This window comes from Acomys russatus, chromosome 15 (assembly GCF_903995435.1).
Source record: "Acomys russatus chromosome 15, mAcoRus1.1, whole genome shotgun sequence".
Classification (NCBI taxonomy): domain Eukaryota; kingdom Metazoa; phylum Chordata; class Mammalia; order Rodentia; family Muridae; genus Acomys; species Acomys russatus.
Genome location: NC_067151.1, coordinates 41,517,878 through 41,541,197, shown reverse-complemented (window position 1 = coordinate 41,541,197; position 23,320 = coordinate 41,517,878). Strand labels below are relative to the sequence as shown.

The 23,320-nt window shown below is 42.3% G+C and overlaps 2 protein-coding genes across 2 annotated transcripts in view; one reads left to right on the top strand and one right to left on the bottom strand.

Annotated features, from left to right (window-relative positions):
• Veph1 (ventricular zone expressed PH domain containing 1) overlaps window positions 1–23,320 on the top strand; it is a 205,494-nt gene that overhangs the window by 13,411 nt on the left and 168,763 nt on the right. Inside the window, exon 3 of the mRNA XM_051157270.1 lies at window positions 5,215–5,389. Coding sequence (XP_051013227.1) covers window positions 5,215–5,389 — 175 coding nt within the window. The remainder of the gene's footprint in view (window positions 1–5,214; window positions 5,390–23,320) is intronic.
• Ptx3 (pentraxin 3) lies at window positions 16,114–22,195 on the bottom strand. The gene is made up of 3 exons (XM_051157269.1): window positions 21,926–22,195; window positions 21,087–21,488; window positions 16,114–17,619 (listed from the first exon to the last, which is right to left on the bottom strand). The coding sequence occupies exons 1-3, from the start codon at window positions 22,053–22,055 to the stop codon at window positions 17,006–17,008; spliced, it is 1,146 nt and encodes a 381-aa protein (XP_051013226.1). The 5' UTR covers window positions 22,056–22,195; the 3' UTR covers window positions 16,114–17,005.

Here is a 23,320-nt window from a genome sequence, read left to right as displayed (position 1 = left end):
GGAAAAAGACTCAATGTGGATATAGTACCCTTGGCATGAAGTTTCTCTTGACAAGGTCCTAATGCTTGGGCTTTGACTACTCATTATAGGAACAAAATTTGAAAGTTTAACTGTCAGAAGCCTCCATGTGATGCAGAGATTGGATGACTATAAACACAGGCCAAGAGGTCAGGGTAGCAACCAGTGCTGTGGCAGGAGTAGCTTGAATGTGAATCTAAAGAAGTAGCAATACAGGGTCACTGAGACAAATGAAAAATCAGTTAACTTTGCTGAACACCACAGTCCAAAGAGTGTATTAGGCACAAGGAAGATGGGTGACTATTTTTGGCATGTGGACTCAAGTGTTACTCAGCAGACATATTAAAGAGTGAATTTGGTGCATGGAACATTCCAGTTATCACAGGTGGAGATTCAGTTGTAAGTGTGTTATTTTAACCATGATCTACCATGGTCTTGATGGAATATACCTCAGGAGCCCTTTGAGCTTACCTCATCTTTTGCTGATGAGTAAGGATTCCAGTTTCTAACCTAGCTTCTTAGTACCTTGAGAATGCAAGAGGGATGTTAAGTTCTAACCGGAGGCAGTCTCCTGCTGTCTATGAGTTCCCTTGCTGCATTATTATGGGCCAACCTTCTAGAAATCCTTTGATGTGAGTTAGTCTCAGTATATCAAAACTATTTATGTGGGTTGGTAAGTGCCAGGTCTGGGAGAAAGGAGAAGCCTGTCTTTAAGGGAGGGAGGCCTCATAACCTACACATCAGCAGTGGCCAGTCCAATAGGCCCACATAGGTGTGATGGGAGATGAGAGAAGGCAGACCAAGATTTTCAGATAGGCCATCTGAGAAGACTCAAGTCAGGCCATGGTCCTGACCCTGTGTCTGGAAAGTTGATGGAATACAGGAATGAGTTAAAACTTATCAGGCATTTCATTTGTTTGTTTGTTTGTTGCTGGTGACTAGGAAAATAGGAATGCTTAAGCAAAAGATATTTAATTGGCTTGTTTAGAAAAATTTAGGAATGGAGATGGACTAGGCATACCTAATATCAGGAAGCTCAAATGGTATTAACAGGTCCTGATTTCTCCCAACTTGCCTCTCTGACCCCATGCTTCCTTAAACTTCATGCATGTTCTTTCCTACCTGCTGAAGTCTCATAATAGTGACACCCATAAACTCTTAGTCCCTTGAACCCAGCAGAAAAATCACAACCACAGAGCTCACTGAAGAATCCTTAATTAACTGTGGAGGAATGCTTATTCTTGGATCATCATTTGGATCTGGGAAAGGTACTCTCTGATAGGCTGAGTCACTTAATAACTCTAGAGACCAAGAATAGAAATGCCATCACTAGAAAAACTGGAAAGCTCCTCAAGGAAGAATTGATGTAGAGTCTCCAAAAGAAAGAAAGCCAAATATCCAGCAGGGCTAAGTGAGGCTGAGCTGGAGTGGAAGGGAATCCATGGCTTTGGAGACCAAGATATGAGTGCTCCAAGGTCATTACTCCCAACTCACTAACCTGGGTCTCCCAGCTACCCCATCACCATTTCCTTTGGTTGTCTCACACTCTCAGTGTGAGCAGTTGACTCATCCTCCTGGCACTGGCACCATCATTATTGTACTGTTGGCTGTCTTGGATTCACCACTGCATGTCATGGTCATTCACAAAATCCTAGAACAGGTGTTGTGTTGATATGTATAGAACATTCAATCCTCTGAGGACACTTAAAAACTAACTGTAAACTGAATGTGTAGGATGGTGCCTTCTTTTGGGGAGAGTTCATATCTCAGTGCCTCGCTAAAGAAAGCCTTGTACATAGTCCCAGACCAAAATCCATTTCAATGAAAGTGAGCAAATTTCCATGTGTTTGGTCAATTTCTATACTCTTACTTGTGAAGCAACTGTTCAAATCCTTTGTCTATTTTCTCCTTTTGCTCTGTAGCTTTTTCTTACTGATTCCAAGTGTGTGTGTGTGTTTGTGTGTATGTGTGTGTGTATGTGTGTGTGTGTGTGTGTGTGTGTGTGTGTGTGTGTGTGTGTGTGTATTTTTTTCTGGTTATAGATAGACCATTGTTGAGTAAATGGATCACAAATAGCATATGTCCCTTGGATTATCTTTTTATTCTCTTAGAATATCACTGGATTAGAAATCCTTACTTTATCCACTTTACATTTCCTTTTTTATGGTAACATTTTAGTTAGATTTGAGGAACTGCTCTCTGACCCAAAACCACTAGGGACACTAACTATCTTCTTTTTCCACCTTTACTTTGCTGTTAGATATGCAATTTGCCTAGAATTTATTTTTGTTTTAGTTGGTATAAGGGTCAAGACATTGTCTTCTCCCATTAAATGTTCCTTTTGATCTAACTGCCCCACATCTAAGATGTCATAATGCTGCTCAGAGACCCTGTAGCAGTGTGGCAGTCCTGGCCTCATGTTCCTTCTTTGATCTTTATTATAGGGTTTGCGGTTTTTTTTTTTTTTTAATGAAATTCTAAATTCCCTACTGCCTAAGGATATAACTTTCCCTTCCAGCTACAGAGGATGCTTCAAGAATGGAAATGGCTCTGGATTATCACTGGTCTAGTCAGGATGAAGGCTCACCTGCAGTAACAAAGGGCCAAGTAGAACAGTCAGTTAAACTACACAGGGCATTTTTAGTTCTCATCAAACAATTCAGAAATGTCAGCCCAGGGCCAATGAGGAAGTTCATCTTTTCTCTGTACTACACACAGCTTCTAAGTCAGGGTCATACATGACTGCCTTGGTCCTTGTTATCAAGTCCTTATTCCAACTAGATTTAAAGGTGAAAATGAGTAAAAAGCCAAGTCACGTCATGCTAATAGTAGCCCAGAAGTGGGACACATCAAGCTTTCTTCATCTCATTGTCTACCCGTGGCCACATCTGATTGCTAAGAAGGTGGGAAATGCTGTCTGCAACCATGTGGCTATTCCCATCAGAAACCCAGAGAGTAATTACTAAAGAAGAAAGAAATGCACATTTACTGATGGAGAAGTCGGAGTTTCTATCCCATTACCTTTGCCCACCATTCCTGGCTTCCCTTCAATGAGCATAACCTGATGTAGATTAAACCTACACAGTTACTCAGTGTGCACCCTATTAGGAAGGTAGTCATTACTTGACCTTCTCTCCAAGGTCATTGGTCCTTTAGCAGCTTGGGAAAGTCTTCCTGTGTCAGCCAGTTGATGTTGTGTCTGCCGTGAGACCCATTTATCAGTGACTGCTAGACAGGAAAATGTGATGACAGTCGCTGTTACAAATGATCTAGGGAGTTGGAGTTGGGTGACATCTCTGTGATCAGCCAGCAGGAGGGTGACAAAGCCCAGAGTGGAATCCAGAGTCTTTTTTCTATCACATGCCTCTCCCAACACATTGTGTTCTCCATGACAGCCATCACCACGTATCCACAGTATCTTCTTCCTTCTTACCTACTCCCCACTTGTATATGTATGGTATATGCATGTGTGCATGTTTGTGTGTCTCTACGTGTCTGTATGGTTGCATGTGCACTTGCATATAAAGGCCAGAGTTGATATTGGTTTCTTCCTCTTTTACTATACCCTCATTTTTTAAGACAAAGACTCCCACTGACCATGAAACTCACTGGTTTGACAAGACTAACAAGCCAACAAGCCCTGAAGATCCTCCTGTATCTGCCTTCCCAGTGCTGGGATTACAGGCACATGCCACCATGTTTGGCTTTTTATATGGGTGGTAGGCAGTGGCCATCTTCCAGCCCTATTACCATTTATTCATTCATTATTGTATTTACAGAAGACCTACCATAAGCCTAGAATTGTTGGAAGCAGTAGAAATCACAACCTATGGGTGGAATGACAAGTTCCTTTCACACAGAGAAAAGCAGCCTCTTTTATTTAGAATTAATGGTATGAAGTCAGCTCCCAAACACATTCTATATAATGTAGTTCTTCTCATAGTCAGTCTAAGTGGTAGGGATCCTAAATTTATGCAATTTATGTATAGTAGTTCCCTAATTACATAACTAAGTACCAATGACAGCTTATATGAGACCCTTAAAGTGAGTCACAAAATTAAAAAGAGAGAGAGAGTTGTTTTAGGATCTAGAATGTCTTCAGATCTTAGTCTTATGCTTATTTTTTCTTTTGAATATCATTAGCTAAAAATTAGCATTTTTAATTGACACATAGTAGCCATCCATGTACCTGAATTAATTCAGTGTGTTTCAGTCAATACTTACAATACGCAATGATGCCAAAGTAACCAGCGCTTCCTCCCCTTGAGATTTTATATTTTGTCCTGCCAAGCTTTGAATACCAGCACTTGTCCTGTATCAGTGTTTTTGGTACCCATTATCTGATCCCCTTCAATCCCATGCCGGACTATTTATGTAAAATCACCTTTTTTAGCTATACTTGTCAGAGCATGTAATATTTGTATTTCCACACTTTACAGTGCTCTCCACTTCGATTCATGTTGTTGAACTTTATTTGATTTTGTTTTTTTATGAGTGAATAGTATTTATATATATATGATTTATATATGTAAAATATATCACATTTTATGCATTTATTCATCCTTGATTGGGTCTAAAAATCAACAAACTTCAAGCTGGTCAATATTCCTTTGGTCTGATGATCTGCCCTCCCCTTGACCCCAGGTTGCCCTCAGGACTAGCAACAAACTATACAGCCCCCTGGTATAGCCTCGCCTACTGGCCTTTCCAGTTCCTGTCAATTTTCCCACATGTTACACTGCAACCACACTGAGTTACCCACAGCTCCCTAGGTGTGCCACATTCTCCCTCACCTCTGTGCCTCCCAGAGTAGCTGTTTCTTCTCCAGTCTTTGCCTCACCATCACCCAGCTACCCACCGCACCTCACACCCACCCCCCAACTCACCCCATCAGTCCCAGCTAAAGCATCCTTTCCTCTAGAAGTCTTTTTTGACTTTGACCTCCTGAATGGGTGGGCTCTCCTTAGCACCTGGTACCTCACAGGCCAAGCCTTCAGCTTATGCTATCAGCTGCCCCTAAATCTTCCTATAAGACCATAGGGGGTGCATAGGGGGAGGGGGGAGGGCACAAGCCATTTAAGCAGGGCAGGGCCTGTGTCTTCACAGCTGTACTCTAGCAGCCCAGCAAATATTTCTGAGGTGAATGAATAACGAATGGCCAGTTTACTTGTTTGTTGCCTTCTTGTATTTCCTCAGAATTACAACCGGACCCCAGTGATGGTCTTAGCTGTTCCCATTGCGGTGAAATTCCTCCACAGAGGTAATAAGGAGCTGTGTAGGAACATGTCCAACTATCTGTCCCTGGCCGCCATCACCAAGGCAGATCTCCTGGCTGATCACACTGAGGGGATCATTAAGAGCATACTCCAAGGTACAGTGTCCACAGGGATTTGTTGCTTATGGTTCCTGTGAGTGAGGAGGCCTGGCACACCAAAGGGTGAGTTAGATTTTCTTGCTCTGTTGCTGGCTGACCTGTGACTATGCCAAAAAGCCTCCTGGGCCTACTGAGTCAGCCTCTTCTTCACCTGGCAAATGAAGTACTTATATTGCTCAAGAAGGGGTGAGCTTCCTGAAAATTCTATGGTTCTCAGCCGAGAGAGCTGTGTTGCCCATGATTCCTGTCAGGGTGTCTAGTTCCTGGCTGTGGAGAGATCGTCCCTGTGGCAGGCCTGCCAGTGGTGATGAAAAGGAATCTTTACTTTGATTTTCAAAAGTAAGACGTACCTTTGGTTATATAAAATACTCAGAGCCAGGCGTGGTGGCTTAAGCCTTTAATCCCAGCATTTGGGTGGCAGAGGCAGAGACAAGTGGATCTCTGTGAGTTCAAAGCCACCCTGGTTTACAAAGCAAGTCCAAGACAACAGAGCTACATGGTGAGATATTATCTCATAAAACAAACAAGCAAACAAACAAAGAAACAAATAAAATTAAGCAAAGATAAAAAATACAGGAAGACATGTGATGACTTCTCTAACTCAACTATGGCTTGAAGCTGATTTATAAGTACATTAAATACCACCCCCCCCAAACACAAACAAACAAACAAGGGCTATTTATTATAAGGACTTTGTTATTACATCATTAGAATCAAAGAGAAGCTCAAATTAATCCAAATATAATAAGCCTTTGTTTGTTTGTTTGTTTTTGTTTCTCACCTATCTGAAACTTTGTTTTCCTTTTTAGAAAACCAGATTTCAGGTCAGAGGATAATATATCCAAGGCCTTGATATGCATCCAGAGAGTCTTAGTCCTCACTGATAAAAATGCATGAGGTCCGCAGGTAATGCTGCCCATAGATGCCTTATGTAATCAGACCACACAGGCTTAATTTCTCACAGAGTGCTCCCACACTCCTACTCCCAGGGTTTCTTGGAGTCTGCAAGGATGTCCTGACTATGCTCTGTTCCCAGGATCCCAGGCTTGCACACAATCTATGTCCTTTCAGCCAGGCCTCCTATCATGGTACAGTGTGATAGCATCCTCATGACTATGCTCCCAGAAGGGTCCATCTGGAGACTCCATGCCACCCTGGCTGTGGCCCTGCCTCTGCCTTCCTGTGCTTACTCACCTGAAGCTTCAGACCACAAGTTCCATGTGGCAGCTTCCGGCAGGACAGCAGTAGTCTTTCTCCCTGTTGTTAAACTTTGGTAGACAGGCCCAAAGAAGGATGCTTATTTCAGGTGCCACTTTGCTTTACTATGTTTTCAGTAAGATAGAGGGTACACTCTCTTCAGGTATGTGGTCAAATAGTAGACCTCTCAACCAGATGAGCCAGGCAAAAGGTTCAATTCCCACTGATGAGAAAAAAAAATGGTATGAAACAAACAAACACAAAGTACTGTCCTTTCCTGTAATCTGCAATCAAGTGTCCACTAATAGCCCCTGTCCCATCCACCTTCCCACACACCTGTCTTACCACCCCCCCCCCACCACCACCACCACCACCCATTCTCAGAAAGCCTATTGCCTGCCAAGGACAAAGGTTTTGTCTCCACCTCAAACTCAAGTATCAGACACTCCTGAGGGGACTCCTCAGTGCCACCCTAGGATCCTGGCCAGGTTAGCCCCATGTCTGCCAGACACTCAGATATGTCTGAGCACCAGAGACAGTGACATTGTCATTCAGCCTCTGTAAAGATTTGCCATCATTAATATTAGCCAGTGGGTTTGTTCCTAATTTCCTTTGGCCTCAGGGTCAAATTGCTAATTTTACTTGACATGTGATTAACCTTGCTGCAAGTCCAGGAGAGCAATTATGCTTTTTCTTTTACCACCTTGACAACATTTTTTTTTGAAAAATAAAATTCATAGAAGTTACAGACATACCAGGTATTTTAAAGCAGGCTTGCGAGCAACAGGTTTATATAACAGGTTTATATAAAAATGAATTCTCTCTTTCCGGCTGCCAGGAGCTTAGCTCATGCTTTGGGGGCCTTTGAAATGTTATTTCAATGACAAAGAGATATTTGAAACACAAAATAAACTCTAAATTCACTGCAAGCATCTGAAATAAACAAATGATTTGATTTGTTTGATCTGGCACTATGAAAATTGCAATAGAATCAGTGGTAACTTGACCTAAGAATGGCTTGGGCTGTGTAGTCCAGGGTTTTGGCTTTGAGGACTGATATGACTATGAAGCCCCTGCAAGTTTTCATCTGATGCTCCCTTGTGAGCAGTGTCGGTGAACTTCTTGGCGCATCTCTCCTCATTGCCTGTAATTTCCTCTCACCAATAGACTGTCTCCTTTGATCTGTGGTATCCTAATCTTCATTTTCCTGGGCCTCTACTTTCACAAAAAGGCTAGTGGTCATCTGTTCAATAACAGCACTTACAATAACACTATAGTAATAAAATCAGGCAGCTTTCATGCCAAACACTTGTCCTACCTAGATCAACATTACTCATGAGAAGTGCAAAACAGACATCCTATTATTCCGTTGGACTGAGCAGTAACAACTTTAAGTCACATAAAACTTTGATATAAGTGATTTGATGGAGAGGATAAAGACAACAAGGGAGAGAAAGAGGACAAGAGGAGGAAGAGGAAGATGAGGACAAAGAAGAATGGAGAAAGAAGAGGAAGGGAAAAAGAAGAAAGAGGGGGGTGAGAAACGGAGAGAGGGAAGAAGAAAAGGAGAAGGAAGAAGAGGAGGAAATGAGGAAAAGAAAGAGGCAGAGGTGTGAAAAGAAAAGGAAGAAGAGGAAGAAGGGAGGAAGAGGAAGAGGAAGAAGAAAAGCAGCTCGTTGTTGGCACATGACTGGGAGGACCATGCGTGGATCAGACTTCCCATTGAAAGGACTCAGACCTCAGTGGTGGCCCTGAAAACATGGCTCAGCATCCTTCTGGTGCACTGCTTTACTTTATGTCCCACACCATGGCCCCTCACACCACCTAGCTCACGTCATTATGAATAGCAATTACACAAAGCCCCTGTCCAATCTCAGTGTCTGTGTTTGACCCAACCCTGGCAACCTGACTGTTTTTGACCAGACCCATTATCACTGCAGGTAGATGCTGTTTACTAGCTGACTGCTGAGACCATGAGCTACCTCCGAAAAGGAGATAGATGGCAGTGGGTGCAGAGATAGGAAAGCATGGATCCCAGAAGATCTGCAGGCTGCTGTGGAATACACGGAAGCCACCAATGCCCACCATGTCATTCTGTACCCAAGCAGCTAAACCCTGGGTTTTTCACCTCACAGCTACTCTTCTGTTGTCCCAGCTCCACTGAATATTGTCTTTTTCTGGGCATTGGTTTTTTTTTTTTTCATATGTAAATCAGCATGTTCAGACAGTGGCATAACACTGCAGCCTAGTTAGATAGATGCTAGCTATGACGGTGATGTACTCACCACTCCAGCCTGCCCTTATCTGAGTACCTTTAGTGCCAGGACCTTCACTTCACTTCACTCTGGAGTATTTGGTTCTTACGATGTTCTCTCCCCATGGCCTTTCACTTTTAGCTAAAGCCTTCCTCTTGGGCCCCTTTGGTGGGTTGAACTTTCAAAGATGGAGTAACATCTATCCCAGCTCCCCATATCTACACCCTTGCTTTCTTCTCCAGTCATAACAAGTAGGTTCCCTCCTAGTTCACTGACTCATGCAAAGAGGACTTAATTCTGAGTCACTTTTCAAGATGCACTCTGGCCTCGTCCCTGTGGCCTGCCCCCTTGAATTCTCTCTGGTTTTCCTGTCAGCACTATGCAATGTGTACTTCATGCCTGACCATAATGCCTAAGCTTTGTCTCTGTAAGAACTTAAGTGAGTGTTTCTCCCTGTGTAGAAACTTAATGCAACCTTTTAGTCATCCAGCCACACAAGCACATCTTTAATTTCTACTGATCTCATCTTCTGCTACCAAAAGTTTTCTTTCTTTTTTTTTTAAGTGTACACACACAAGTTATTTTATATATTCAGCAATTTCTTCTATGTCTTAGGTTTTAAGTCTATCTTTTAAGTGTCACATAGTACTTACACTTTAAACTATTTACTGTTTTTCCCTTCCCCATGTGACTCAGTTAAATGTTTTTCAGGCCAAAACTTAAAAAATATGTTTCTTGCATTTCAATGTGTCTGCAGTTCTTCCAAGGTCTTTGTCAACTTTAAATTTCTTGAACAGTGCCACTCTTTTCTTCCAAACACCAATTCAAAGGTTGACCACATGAGGCCCAGCACCTTGGTGTGTCAGTGCTGTCTACCATCACTTAGACTTGGCTCATAATCAATGACTATTGATTATATTTCTCAAAATTGATATATTACAAATCACATTCCTCACATATATTTATAATTCAACTATGAGAAAACATATGAAATAGAATTGTATATTTACCCCTAAAGGAAAATGTTTAACTAAGTCCAAGCCAATTTTTACGGTTTTTTCCTTATTACTAGGTAGATATGTAATGTTTACTTTAAATCTTTAAATTTTAGCCAAATTGTTTAGACGCCACTTACCTATTTGGTATCCTATAACTCTCACAATGAAGAGGAGAATTGTAAAAGGTCTATTATAGGTCCAGTGTGTTAGCTGTCTGGGCACTAAGAATGAGCAAACTTTAATATCAGCAAATCAATTACACTAGTGTCTTTAAGCCAGCCACCAGAAAAATAAAGCCTTAACTCATTTAGCTTTGCTGTGAAACGTTAACAAACAATACACTGAATAGATCATTAGAACCTTTTCTTAATTTTCCAGAAAATTAAAAAGAAGTATATGTCCCATCTAATTCTGCAAGTCTGGTATATCCCCCAGCCAATACCCGACAAAAACATTGTCAGAAAGGAAAAGACACATTCATCTTTGCCATGGACGTAGATGTACATACCACAAATAAACACATTAGTAAAACCACTCAGTATACGACACTTATTGAGTGTAACTTGATCTCAGGTACTAAGCTGTTGACTCATATTGTTCCTCCATAAACTTTGGGAGGGAGGAACTGCTGTTACCCCATTCTGTAAAATGCATAATGAGCCAGTTTGAGTTGTCCCAGGAATACAACGTAATTTTCTATTCAAATTACCCCGTAGTAAGAATTGAGCAGGGAGGGACTATGTTAGCAGTAAAGGTGTCTTATAAGATTAAAAACAAATCAAACCTTCCAGTTTTCCTTCTCATCGTGGTGAGGTAAGGGGAGCATAAACACTTACATTCTAAACACTACCCGAGACCCCAAATAAATGATAATACTCTTTATATAATCATAAGGGAATAAAAAATATCACATGTAATATTATTTCTATACAACACCTAGAAAATCACATGTATAACTTTTATAATAAAATTATAAATATTTTAAAAAGTAATCAAGTTAAGCATAGACATGTGGGATATTATACCATCTTCATGGGTGGAAGACATTGGTGTAGCAAAGACATAATCTTCAATAAACTTAGTTAAATTTTAAGGAAATGTCGATGGAAGGTTTGATGAAAGATGACAAACTGATTTTAAAATTTACAATTCAGATAAAGTGAGTTAGATATCCCAAGGAGTTCCTGAGAAGGAGGGCTTGGCTATGAAGTCATAGGAATTACTGCAGCATAATAGTGTTGCAACAACAGAGAAACAGCCCTGCCACAGAATAGAGAGTGCCAAACAAACCTAGGCAACGTGGAAATCAAGTATGTACTGGGAAATTTTTGCAGCAAAGAAGACTATTCAGTAATCGGTGGTGAAATAATTATTTACATCAAAACATACGTAAATTAATTTCAGACAGAATAAAGACCTAAATTTAAAATGTGAAACTGTACTCCTCCCAATGCCTAATTAGTAAGACCATTATTCTAACAGGGATAACTACAAAAAATAAACCTAGAAAAAAGTTATAATAATGAAAAGAAAAAGCACTCAATACAAGGCTCTTGGATTAAAAACTGAAACAAGAACATCCTTCATGCCCTTGGGGGATGAACTTAGTTTCTCCATGTGTAATTTTATGTCACATGATGTCAGAATCTCAGAGGAGAGGTAGCCCACGCTCCTGAGAAATCCTGCAGACTTATTCTCTGCCATCTGATATAAGATGCTGCTTGCATCAGAGAGCAGAAGAGCATCCAGGGCTCAGTGGAATATGAGTTGCAGTACCTTAGACCTACACAGGCTGACAGTGTTATAGAAGGCCTATAAAATGAAAGTGTCTTCAACTTCACGTGGTAAACTGTGGGTCTGTGGGGAAGCCCTCTGCAAACAATTGACTTGTGACTCTATGATGCTGTGCCTGTCCCTACTATTAAACCTGCACCGCTGCCCTCTCCTCTGCCTCTCTCTGAATCAGAGGTCAGATAGAAATCCACCTTTCCGTCCACAGACCCTTTTACACAGTCCTTTGGCACACGCCACAAGATGAGCTCCAATGATTTGAAACCTAAGTAGAAAATCTTTGAGAGAATGCAAGGTCGTCTCAGCAAGAGTCCAAAATTCCTTTCTGACAGTGCTGGCAACAGGCTGGAAAAGACTGTCCAGTTAATTATGATAAATTTACCTCATTTATTTCCATATGTGAGACAAAATTCAAACTAGTAAATGGTGAGCTGTCTCAGAAAAAATGAAGAAAGTTGAACCCCCCCACCCCCCCCACACACGTATTACGGCAGTGACTTTATGTACCGCACGTGGCCTATGTAGGCAAAACACCTACACTACACATACTCTTCAGCCCACTGGCCATGGCCATTCTTCTCTCTGTCACCAGTGTCATCTTTCCTATCTCCAACTGAGTATCTGCAGTGCGCCAGGTTCATATGAAAAGATTGGAGGCTCGGACCATGTCCCTTCGCTGAGCTTCCTGATATCCCTAGAGGGATGCTCAGCCAGTCAACTTCCATGACAGGAGCTGGAAAGATGGCTCAGTGATCAAGAGTGCTTGCTGCACAACCACAGGACCTGATTTGGGATCTCAGAAACCTGTATAACAAGCCAACCATGGTCTTTCACACACCTGTAACGTCAGCGGTATACGAAGCAGAGCTCACGGAGAGAATGTCTGAGGCTTGGTGCTGCCAGCTTAGCGGGATAAAGTAATAAATGTTAACAACACCGAGACTGCGCCGTATCAACGGAAAAAGGCAGAGAGTGATAAAAGAGAACACCCGATGCCCTCCTCTCGCCTCTGTACATGCGCACAGGTGTAGGCATGCACACATGTGCCACTCACGCATGCAAAATCCACGACATGATTATTGATTTAAAATAGTCTACACCTACAATCTCACACGCCGTTAGAGGAACATTACTAGCCCTACTTCACAGAGATCACAACACTAACCATACAGATACTGGTGTATGTTTGCTGCGCATACATTTCCATACTAATGACCCGAGTCATCTTGTCCGACTATTCTTGTCTTAGTTTTAGTTTAAGGGAAGCTAGTCAGTGTTGCTTTGTCGTTATTATTTTTTGTAGAGCTCCTTTGTCAGAACAAGCTATTACTAACTTCACAGGATCGCAAGCAGACGGGTTTTCACTGTGGAAAGAGTAAAGATTCGTTCTTTAAATTGAAATCCATTTACAGAAACCCAACCTGAATGTTAACACGAGTAGGAAAAGATGAAATGTAACATGGTAAAGAGTCAGCCAGAGGCAAGGACTTGCGAGTGGCTGTCTCAGAGCTGGTGCCAGCCAGTTTGCACCTTCGTTGTTTCGCCAGCAGATGTAGCTGTGAGGTAAAGAAAGCTTGCCTAGTCTGATCTTAACACAGCATCCACAACCCTGAGGCTCATCCCTTTGTTACAGTTTTGTTTCATTGCTTATTTATGTTTAAGCACATGGGAATAACATGGGGGAAATATTTCAAGAAATATCTTATTTCCATAGTGATTTGAGGAGCCAGAAAATACTTTGTTGTGCGGTATCTGCTTAATAACTCTGCACTTAAGGAAAGATTTAGCTTTGTTTTGTAATTCAAGAAGTGGGGAGATTAGTTGCATGGGTCTGCTAGTTCCTGAGCCAGTACTTGGTGGTGCCGGGATTGCAACACTGGCTTTCTGACCTGGGGCCCTGCAAACTTTCTTCTGCACTGCAGATTGATCAATAATCTGATACCTTCATATTCGTAGAGGCCAAGAATAATACAAATCAGTATCCACAATTGCTTTAGTTAGGGCTTTTACGCATAGGAGTGCTACTTCTTAACTGGCTAAAAGACAATTTTGGAAACAGTTGGTCTTGGTATATTTTTTTTTCCAAAAACAAAGATCTTCCTAATATACGATTAGAGAAGAATTTAAATAGAAATCAAGGATAAGATCTTATTTTTTATCACTCTTGTTCCTATTAATGTGAAGGCGTTTAAGTATCAAACTGTAAACCCAAGCTCTGACATTCCATGATAGATACTTAATAATTAAATGTCCTAAATATAAAGCAATTAATAGTTAAATGGCAGTTGTTACTGACTGTGGTAGGCAAGGAAAACATCAACTGTGCCCTACTAATGATACATAAATACACACTACATAACCAGCTGTTCCGATTTGCCCAGGGGCATGACGACTTTGGTAAAGCCAGAACAGGCCCAGGAAAACCAGGAAACGTATTCACTCTGCTTTATAACAGTAATAATATTAGCCATATAGACAGTATTGTATATTAGCCATGCACCCATTTTCATCCTAATGAGCTGACTCATCTTGTACAATTATTCTACTATGCCGTCACGTGATAATGCTCTCAATAACACCATGGTGAATAAAACTACGTGCCATGGTGCTAAGCCAAGGGGATGTTTTCTCTCCGTTCCACACATTGCTTATGTCCTCTTCTGGCTGATACCTTTACATTCTAGAACTCTGTATGTAGTTTTTTTTTTTTTAGTTAGCTTCCTGAGAATTTGCAAAATATATTATTATCGTATGCACACTTAGTGTTTTGTAAAAATAAAGTACATTGTTTTTTTAAACTTTTTTTAAAATTAGTAGACCTGGGTGAGATTTTACAATGGATTAAAAAGATGGACTTGTAGTTTCCTTTCATATAAAAGAAGTCAAGGAAAAAGCCGTGCAGTGATGTGGGCTTCTGCTATAGTGTTAATCTATTCATGTGGTCACATGGCTGCTGAAATTCTAGCCACCCTTCCCACATTCAAAACAGACAAACAAAACAAAACAGGAAGGCAGAGAAATCACATACAACACGTACAGCAGAAATTATGTACAACAGTTCATCACTGACCAGAACTTGACAAAGTAATGCTGAGAAACACCAATGTCTTAATGGTCATGTACACCACTAACACTAGAATTCTGTGGCTTCAGGAAAGAGGTAAAATTGAGAAAAGGGAACAATCAAAAGTCCTTGGAATGACATCTAGTCAGACTTACTGGGGTAGCAGATGTAATGTCTATATTCCTAGCCCACTGATGCTTTTATTTTCTTCTATTTGTTTCTTCATTGTCCTCAGTCACAGTTAGTTTGGTCAGCATTGACATCTCATGATAGATATTTACTACTCAAATGTTCTAACTATAAGATAATTAATACTTAAAGGCAAATTTTCACTACAAGGAAAAATTAACTGTGCTTTGCTTGTGTACACAAAATGTCACTGTACTAATCATGCATAAATATATATATTAGAGTGACCAATATAGTGCACAATTAATGTTGCCAGCATATAATAAGCTCATGCTTATCTTTGCCCGTATGCTCTGAGGTGTCTAAGCAGATCTAATTTGTATAAGCTCATGTAAAGAGAGGGAAAGAATGCCTAACTCTGTAATGATAGGTCTAATATTTATTCCAGATGAGAATTCAGTCATATAGAGACTAGCTAGATAGGGACTTCGCATGGGGTCAATGTACCAGAAACGTTGAGTTGTATAATTCCCAAGAGTGGAAGACTAGCCTATGTATATAAGCTCATAGCTGCTGCAGATAATTCTGTTACAGACTCATAGGGCTGAGTATAGATCTCAAGAGTGGAATGGAGCTGTACACATTCCTTGGACATCCTCTGAATTTATTGAATTTGTGGATCTTTATGTTTGAAAGACACTGGGTCCCTGTTCCTTTCTTTTACCAAGAAGATCAGTGTCTAAGGAGGCTCAGCCAGATGGCTACAGATTTATCCATAGAACGTGCCATGTTGTTCAGCTCTGTATGTAGGAGGACACATGCTTACTGTGGTTCTATAGTGCTTCTGTAGCAGCTCTATAAGGTCCTAAAAGCCCTTGCATAGAATCCTCAGGTGGAGATAGCTTGGCAGGGGTGGGGTGGGCGGAGCATCTTACCCACTGCTGAATGTGCAGCATTCTCTGGTCTCTCCCTTGCAAGGAAGAAATGGAATAGGCCTTGCTTCTTTTCCAGATTCTTAGCTCTCTCCTGTAATAGTCCTACTATGTGTGTACCCATAGGCCATACACACCCCAGAAGACCTATGAATGCACAAAACCTTAACTTACTTATAACATTATGGGCTCTTTCAATTTTTTTCTGATAACTTGACTGTGTGATTCTTGAATATGAATGTTGCAGATTACACCTTCATGTAGCAATGTCAAGAGCTAGACCATGCACCCAGCCATTGCTCACATGTGTCGTGTCTACCTGGAGAACGCAGATAATGCCTGTTTGTTTGGTTGTGTCACAACAGAGCAGAATAGGGTACAAGCTCATAGACTCATCAAATAATTTCTTCCTTGGTTCCTTAGTTGACAAAAACCTAAAACCCAGAGAGATGGATGCATTTAGCCAAGACCCTATTCCTTACAACCTGTGGGATGCCAAAGCTTAGGCAATAGAGTTTGCTCCAAACAATATTAACTACTGCCGTTCTCATAGCAGTCTCTGATGATGACTTGCCTACTCTAGATGAAAAAAGGAAAAGTATAGACTTGCTTCAGAACAGCTCTTAACCTTAGGGGACACAAGCTAGCTTTATAAAACGTTTTATTTACAGTAGAGTTTTTACAAAAATAAAATTAATACAAATCTATTTCACAATATAAGTTACGTAACTATCTTCTCCCAAGTGGAACACTGGATTGTAACATGTAAGCTACATTTATGTTTGTTAATAAGTCACTTTGTGGCATAAATATGTTTTTCTCATCATCTCTTTTGTCACAAGGCACACACCTTGAAGAATAAACAATGAACAGCAGAGCTTGTTTTGTTATGCTTCCAATATAGAAATGTCTCCGGCCAAAACAAAATTAACCGAGGAAAAGCAACACAATCGTCCTCCTGTTCAGAGGCCAGTCCTGTTAGTTATTTGAGGGTTTAGCTGACAGAGGCAGACATTAATCTGAAAGCACCACTGCATAAGGCTTAGGAATAATGTCCCCAGCCTCCTCCCAAGCCTTTCCTTCAACTGTTTATTCACTATTTTGCCAAGATAAATAAAGACGATCTCAAGTCTCTCCTTCATTAGTCTCAAGTGTTCGTATTACGCACCGAAGTATTTAGACTTTCCCAATTGGCATATATTTTAAAGGGTGAGTCTCCTTTGGCTTCAAGTAGAGTTTCACAATGCTTAAGAAACATACTGAGCTCCTCCGTGAGCCTGAATCTCTGTGACTCCCCACCCGACGATGTTTCCCCGGAAGTGGCATGACTTGGCTCCTCCACTCTCCCTTATCTCCTCTTCGCTGAGAGCGCGATCCCAGATGTTGAAGCCTGTGATTCTTCCAGAAAATGCTAACGTTTCATCAAAGCCCCCACCTACACAGCAACCATTCTTTTCTTGGCCAATCTGTAGAATTCCACCCTCGGGCACAGAGTGACTTGTAGCCATCTCCATGGCGGTAGCCACCAGCTCCCCATTTGCCCACAAGGACATACTCCCCTGCTCTGAACTCCAGGTGCCACACAGGTGGGTCCACCTCCCCAGGGAAACCACAGTGTCCGCAGCCAGCTTGTTGTCCTTTCCACCCACCACAAAAACTAGGGACTGGGAGCTGAGGTAGAGCTGGATCTCATAGGGGTTCCACTTTGTGCCGTAAGAAAACAGGATGGTTTTGTTTAATACATCTGTGGCTTTGATCCAAATACAAATACTAAAAGAGTCAAGCTTCATTGGTCTCACAGGATGCACACTTCCAAAAATCTTCTTAGAGCGCATCGGGAATAAAATCGATGTTTCACAACCTAGAGTGGCAAAAAGAATACAAGAAAAAAAAAACAACAACATTCAGTTTCATTCAGAGTTATTTTCATATTCAGCTATGATACCTATAATTGATAACTATATACAGTGGTGTGTTATGACTTACGGGACCTCCTGTTTGGTCTCCGTAAAGAGAATAAAAGTAAGAACGAGCTGTGTGGCTTATTCGAAGAAGATTGCCAACAGAAGGAAAATGCCAACCCAACCAACAAATAACAAAAACCATGTTGAATAAGCATCTCCCACTCAATCTGCTTTTCTTTTTTATATTTTCATTAAAATACTGAATCACAATGAGTTCATTTCAGAGGATTCTGTTATTTCCAAGGATTTAAAAATCTATCTTATTTCCTTCTTCCCTTTGCCTCAATCTTAAAACAATAAAATCTCCAAAGTTCAATGGGCCTCGTTCATTCCAGGTAGTCATTCTGAGCATGTCTTTTAAAACAGTCTTTCATGATAGTGGTGTCACTAGGGGGTACCTTTTCATATGCCACATGATCTTGGATATTGGTAGCTTTGCAGCATTTATAGAATGCTACTGTGCCTCATTTTATTATTATTATTATTGGCTATGATAGAATACTGCTGTGCCCCATTTTACTATTATTATAGGCTGTTATAGAATACTACCTTATTTTACTGTTATTATTGCCTCTTTGAAATAGTCCTCGTGTAGCCTGGGCTGACCTGTGATGGGCCATGTAGCTAGGGATAATTTTTAGCTTCTGACTCTCCTGTCTCCACTTCCGAGGGACTGAAATTCCTGGTGTGCAGCACCAGGACCAGTTTGACAGGAAGGAGACTGTAGCAATGATGACTAATGCTTATCAGCTACCCACTATGTCCCAGATAGTGTTCTAATCAACTTGGTCCTCGTTTTAATACATCCCCACGCTCGCTTTTAAAGTCTTCCCAGTCCCATTTTGTAGGTGAGAAAACTGAGGCAAAAATAGCCTATGTTTCTCCAGTTGATAAATGTCAAAACTCAGGTTTCAGTTTGGTGAGTCTGTTTGCAGAGGCCAACACATCAGATTGCCTCTCTTCCTGCAAGTCCGTGAGTTACAAGTATACAACACTCAAATTTGAGCAGGCCAAGGATGTGCTTTAAAACTTAGTCACACCATTACAGAAAATGCTTTAAAAAGAGGGAGTTCTTCCAAAGGATTTGTTAGAGATTGTGTTTCTGCTGAGAACATTCGGAAGACAGAGATCTTTGAAGTTGGGGACTCATCTATGCCACCTCTGCTCATCAGAAGCAGAGATGCCAAAGTGAAGACCTAGGAAGCACCAAAGCCTTGACCAGATGAGATGGGCTCTGCTAAATGATAGATCTGGAAAAAAAAAAACTGAAGTGGGCTAGTGCCATGAGGTGACTTTGAAAAGTCAACTCCCAGAGCATTTAAAGACTAATTGGTGAATCAGTAGAACGCGCAGATAGGCATCAAATGTCCTGAAGCGTGTGGTAAATTCCTGCAAGTAGCTCTGACCTAGACTCTGTGCAGAAATCATCAAACAAATATAGACCATGTCTTTTAGTAATAGTCAGAGAAAATACTGAAATATAATAGCAACCATGATAAAATAGCGATGCCCCCCCCAAATAATAGTAGAACTCTTAAAATATCTACTCATTCATGAAAAAAAATTTTTAAATGAGGCACTTTCAAGGTAGACCTCTTTCTCTAGCTACAGCCATTAAATCAAATAATGATTGTGGAAACAAAAGATTTCCGTTTGTGTGCATTTGAAATCTCCTGGCCTCTGTAGGTTTAAATAGAGTACTGTTCAAGAGGGCATCCACTACAATCTAATTAACTGCCTTCCTGTTTAAATAAGGACAAGCAGTGAAGATTGCATTCCAGGGCTGCCCATGACTATGCCTGGGAGACCCAGCATCCCTGTGGGCTGTGGCAGCGACTTGAGTTCATGCCATAAAGTGGTATATTGGCAGACGTTGTTGGGATTCTTTTGCAGAACAGTGATTGAAGCTCTTGAGACCTCTTTGAAATATCACAAACTCTCTCCTGAAATGGCTTTTAACTAATAGGTCTTTGTAATTATGTTATCAAAGACCAAGCAAAATGAAAACCAGGTTCTTAGGAGGCATTATTTGGAGTCTCCTGGGAGCCATGTTGGCAAGGAAAGCGAGCGAGGACAAATCAAAGCCTGTGGGTGAAAGTATTATTGGCTGTATTAAGCACCAACAGTTTAGAATTTAGGGATGTATACTTCCCTCTTTGAACTAATGCAGATGAAGGTACATATTAAAGTAATTCTTCCTTTGGTGGGGGGTGCATATTATATATACATAACTCTATCCGGTTGGCAAGACAAAATTCCATGCGTTTAAAATTGTTGCAAAATTATCACATTGAGCGTTTACTTTAGGTTTCTCTTTATGCTTTTTCTCTCTGAAGACCTACTTAGGGTTTAAGGCCATGGCCCCCACGCTGACAAATAGTCCTCACATATTTAGGAAGGATTGACTGTAGTGTGGGTTCTGTAAGGGAGTGGACCGAGCTCTGGAGCTCCTTCCTCCTACCCCATCCAGTAAGCGTCATTGGAAACACGGGATAGGGTGGCACTGTTTGCCATTGCTTCTGAGACTCACGAGAAGTATCAGCAGCATTTTTCTACACAAGACACTAATTTTCTAGAATAATCTACAACAATACATCATTGCCCCATCAGAAATTTGATGTAAGAAGCATATTACTGGATCCCATGTAAAAGTGTACCATTGGGGCCCTCAACAGTTGGGGAGTTTTACCAGAGTGTGGGCTTTGACACCCTTGGACTCCTGTGCCTGACTTCATAGGACATGCTGCAAGCCCACACCCCTTGGCCTTCACTGTGGAACTAACTGGCATGAGGTAGCCCTGGCATAATTCTGTTGAGTCTGTAAGAGATTGATTTGGCTTAAGTCAGCCTAGAAGGAGCAGAGTGGGGAGGAGGCGGGCAGAGGGCCTGGTAAAGTCGCTGAAGTTAGCTCAGACCCTGAAACAGTGCGGGGGGGGGGGGGGGGGGGGGGGGGGGGGGGGCGGGGAACTAGAGCTCGCCTAAAGAGAGTGACAGGATGAAATTAGAAGAGGTGGAAATCCCTAACGGAGGCACAGCGAGGAGGTCATGGTCAAACACCTGCCAAAGGAGCTCCTGTAATATCTGGTCGGATCCGGTGTCAGGGACCTGGGACACCTACCAGTGGTGCTTCCAGACTGATGGTTAAATCCTCACTTTCTTTTCGGTTCCTCGGACTGGGAAATGCTTTTAAAAAACAACGTGCCTGCCTTGCGTGGTTTGTCTGAACTCTGTGAGTGTCCATATGAAAAGTACTAGGACTCTGAGTGTGAGGGTCCCCACTAAAGCTTGCCTGCTGTGACTAAGCACTGTGGTTCTAGAGACAATGCCAATGGCGGGCTCTGCTCTCTCTGCTCTTGGTGCTTACCTGCGGGCAGCCAGTGGCGGGCGGCCCAGTTTTGCACCGCGCTCAGGTCGGCGCGCGTCCTCCGCAGTTCCTCCAGCACGGCTTCCAGGCCAGGCACTGTCGCCTTGGGCCGCCGAGCCTCCGCGTCCTCCAGGCGCGCCAGCCTGCGGCTAGCATCGCGGCTGTCCTGCAGCAGCGACTCCAGCGCTTGCTCCAGCCTGGCGTCCGCTGGGACCCTGGCAGCGCACGGCCTTGCCATGCCTCCCGCCAGCCGGCCCAGCTCGGCCCGCAGCCGCTGCAGCTCGCCTCGGAGGACGTCATCGGTGGCCTGCAGCAGCATTCCCTCCCGCATCTGCGAGTTCTCCAGCATGATAAAGAGCTTGTCCCATTCCGAGTGCTCCCGGCGGCAGTCGCATGGCGTGGCTAAGAGCGCAGGACACACACATGTTACCAGCCTGGCCCCAGCCGTAGATTGCACCGTTGGTGAACCCAACTTTCAGCCTGTCCCTAGAACCCCACCTCCTTCTAAGGATAGCTCTGAAAACAGCGTGTGTGTGTGTAAACTTCTCAAAAATGACAAGGCAGCATTTTTTTTTTCCGGGGCAAGTTGAACTAACTAAGGGAATTGCCATTTGTGTGGCTAAAAACAAAGGGGAGCGACTTCAAATGGGCTAACTCAGCATAAGTTACAAAAATAATTAAAAACCTCTGGCTTTTCTCAGATAATCCTCACTTTTTACAAAACAAAGCACACTTTTAGCTTGCCTCATTGGCTGCTAAGTTCATGTATGTTATTTGCACACACACACACTCCCCCCAAAAAGTGGGTTACGTTGCTGAGAAAGTTAAAATGAACTTACGGTCCTCGGTGGGATGAAGTCCATTGTCTATTTCGTTGTCCAAATTCACGTACATGAGCTCATAGTCATCGGAGGTCTCAGCCAATACTGCAGACCAGAGAGCGCAAAGCAGAATCGCCCGGAGATGCATTGCTGGAGAGACCAAGTTTGCTCGCAGCTGCCTGCCGCAGGGGAAGAAGAGAGACTCTCTGGTGAGCGGAGTTTGAGCTCCGGAGAATAGAGCGAGGCAGGAGCAAAGCCCTTAATAAACGCTCCAAAGCCTGAACCGGGATGCATGAGTAATGCCAGTGGCACAGCGCGAGGGAGTTCCCCTGGATTTGGGGGAGGGGGTTGGGTGGGAGGGCAAGGGAGCCGAAGAAATTGCACAATGTTAAACCACAAAGGTCCACACTGCGGGGCAGATTAATTAGAGGAGAGTCAGGGGAAAAAAGAGGGAAACTACACTTTGCTGCCTTCCCCCACCTACCCGCCAAGATTATCTGCTGTAACCTGCATTGGTAGCACTATTGGTGGTGGTGAGGACACACAGAGGTGCGGGGAAAGTATTATTTTGGCGCTTGGTGTGGGCTTTCATTATTCCACAACCCCTTAAGTTATAGAAAACTTTTCTTTCACTCTTCTATACTCCAAGCTGTAGAAAATGATTCTGTGACTCCAAGAAAACCCAACACATGAAGAACTTCTATGATTCTAGAAGTCAAATCTATCCTGACTAACTTGTCTTTACTTCTCTGTGGTAGCAACTAACAAACACAACACAACAGGGTAAACATCCAATAAAACAGGAAAGCATGTGAGGCGGGGTGGGAAGCGGGGGGAGGGTTGGGGGGAAACAAAGAGATATTGCCCTTAGGTGCTTGGGTATTCTCTGAAATATGTAATTAATTAGGCATTGGGTAGATATGTATCCTGTCAAGCTCAGAGGTGAAGATTTAATTTTTTAAATTAGTGACTCCTAATGTATGTGTGTGCACATGCGCGTGTGCGCTGAAAATCCCACCTGTTAAAAGTACCTAGATAAGTACTGATATCATAATAATGGTGATTTTAAAATAAAAAATTTTAAAACCTTAAAACATTCAACTGAACTCCAAATAAAGCAAAAACAAAAACAAACAAAAACAAAACAAAAACAAACAAACAAACAAAAACTATATGGTAGTCAAAGATCAAGAGGGAAGCAAGCCCTGAGGGGCAGCTCCTGCGCTGACACAAGTCCCCAGTACAGAGGAGATGAAGGAGAGAGTTATGAGCCACAGCCATGGAATCACGAGGGGTGGCTACCCTCGAGTCAGGCCTCCCACAAGGCTGCCTTTCGGATTTCCATAGATCAACTCTTCTTTCTGCCCCTGCACAAGGAGTCGTGTATGGCTTGCCTTGGCTCAGTACCACAGG

Bases quoted from the DNA above. Each gene is read 5' to 3' on its own strand.
- Ptx3 (XM_051157269.1), bottom strand. From the start codon at position 22,055: ATGCATCTCCGGGCGATTCTGCTTTGCGCTCTCTGGTCTGCAGTATTG. The intron at 21,489-21,925 runs GTAAGTTCATTT...CTGCGCTCTTAG, and splicing joins ACTTCATCCCACCGAGGACC to CCACGCCATGCGACTGCCGC. The intron at 17,620-21,086 runs GTAAGCACCAAG...TTGCCACTCTAG, and splicing joins CCGCCACTGGCTGCCCGCAG to GTTGTGAAACATCGATTTTA.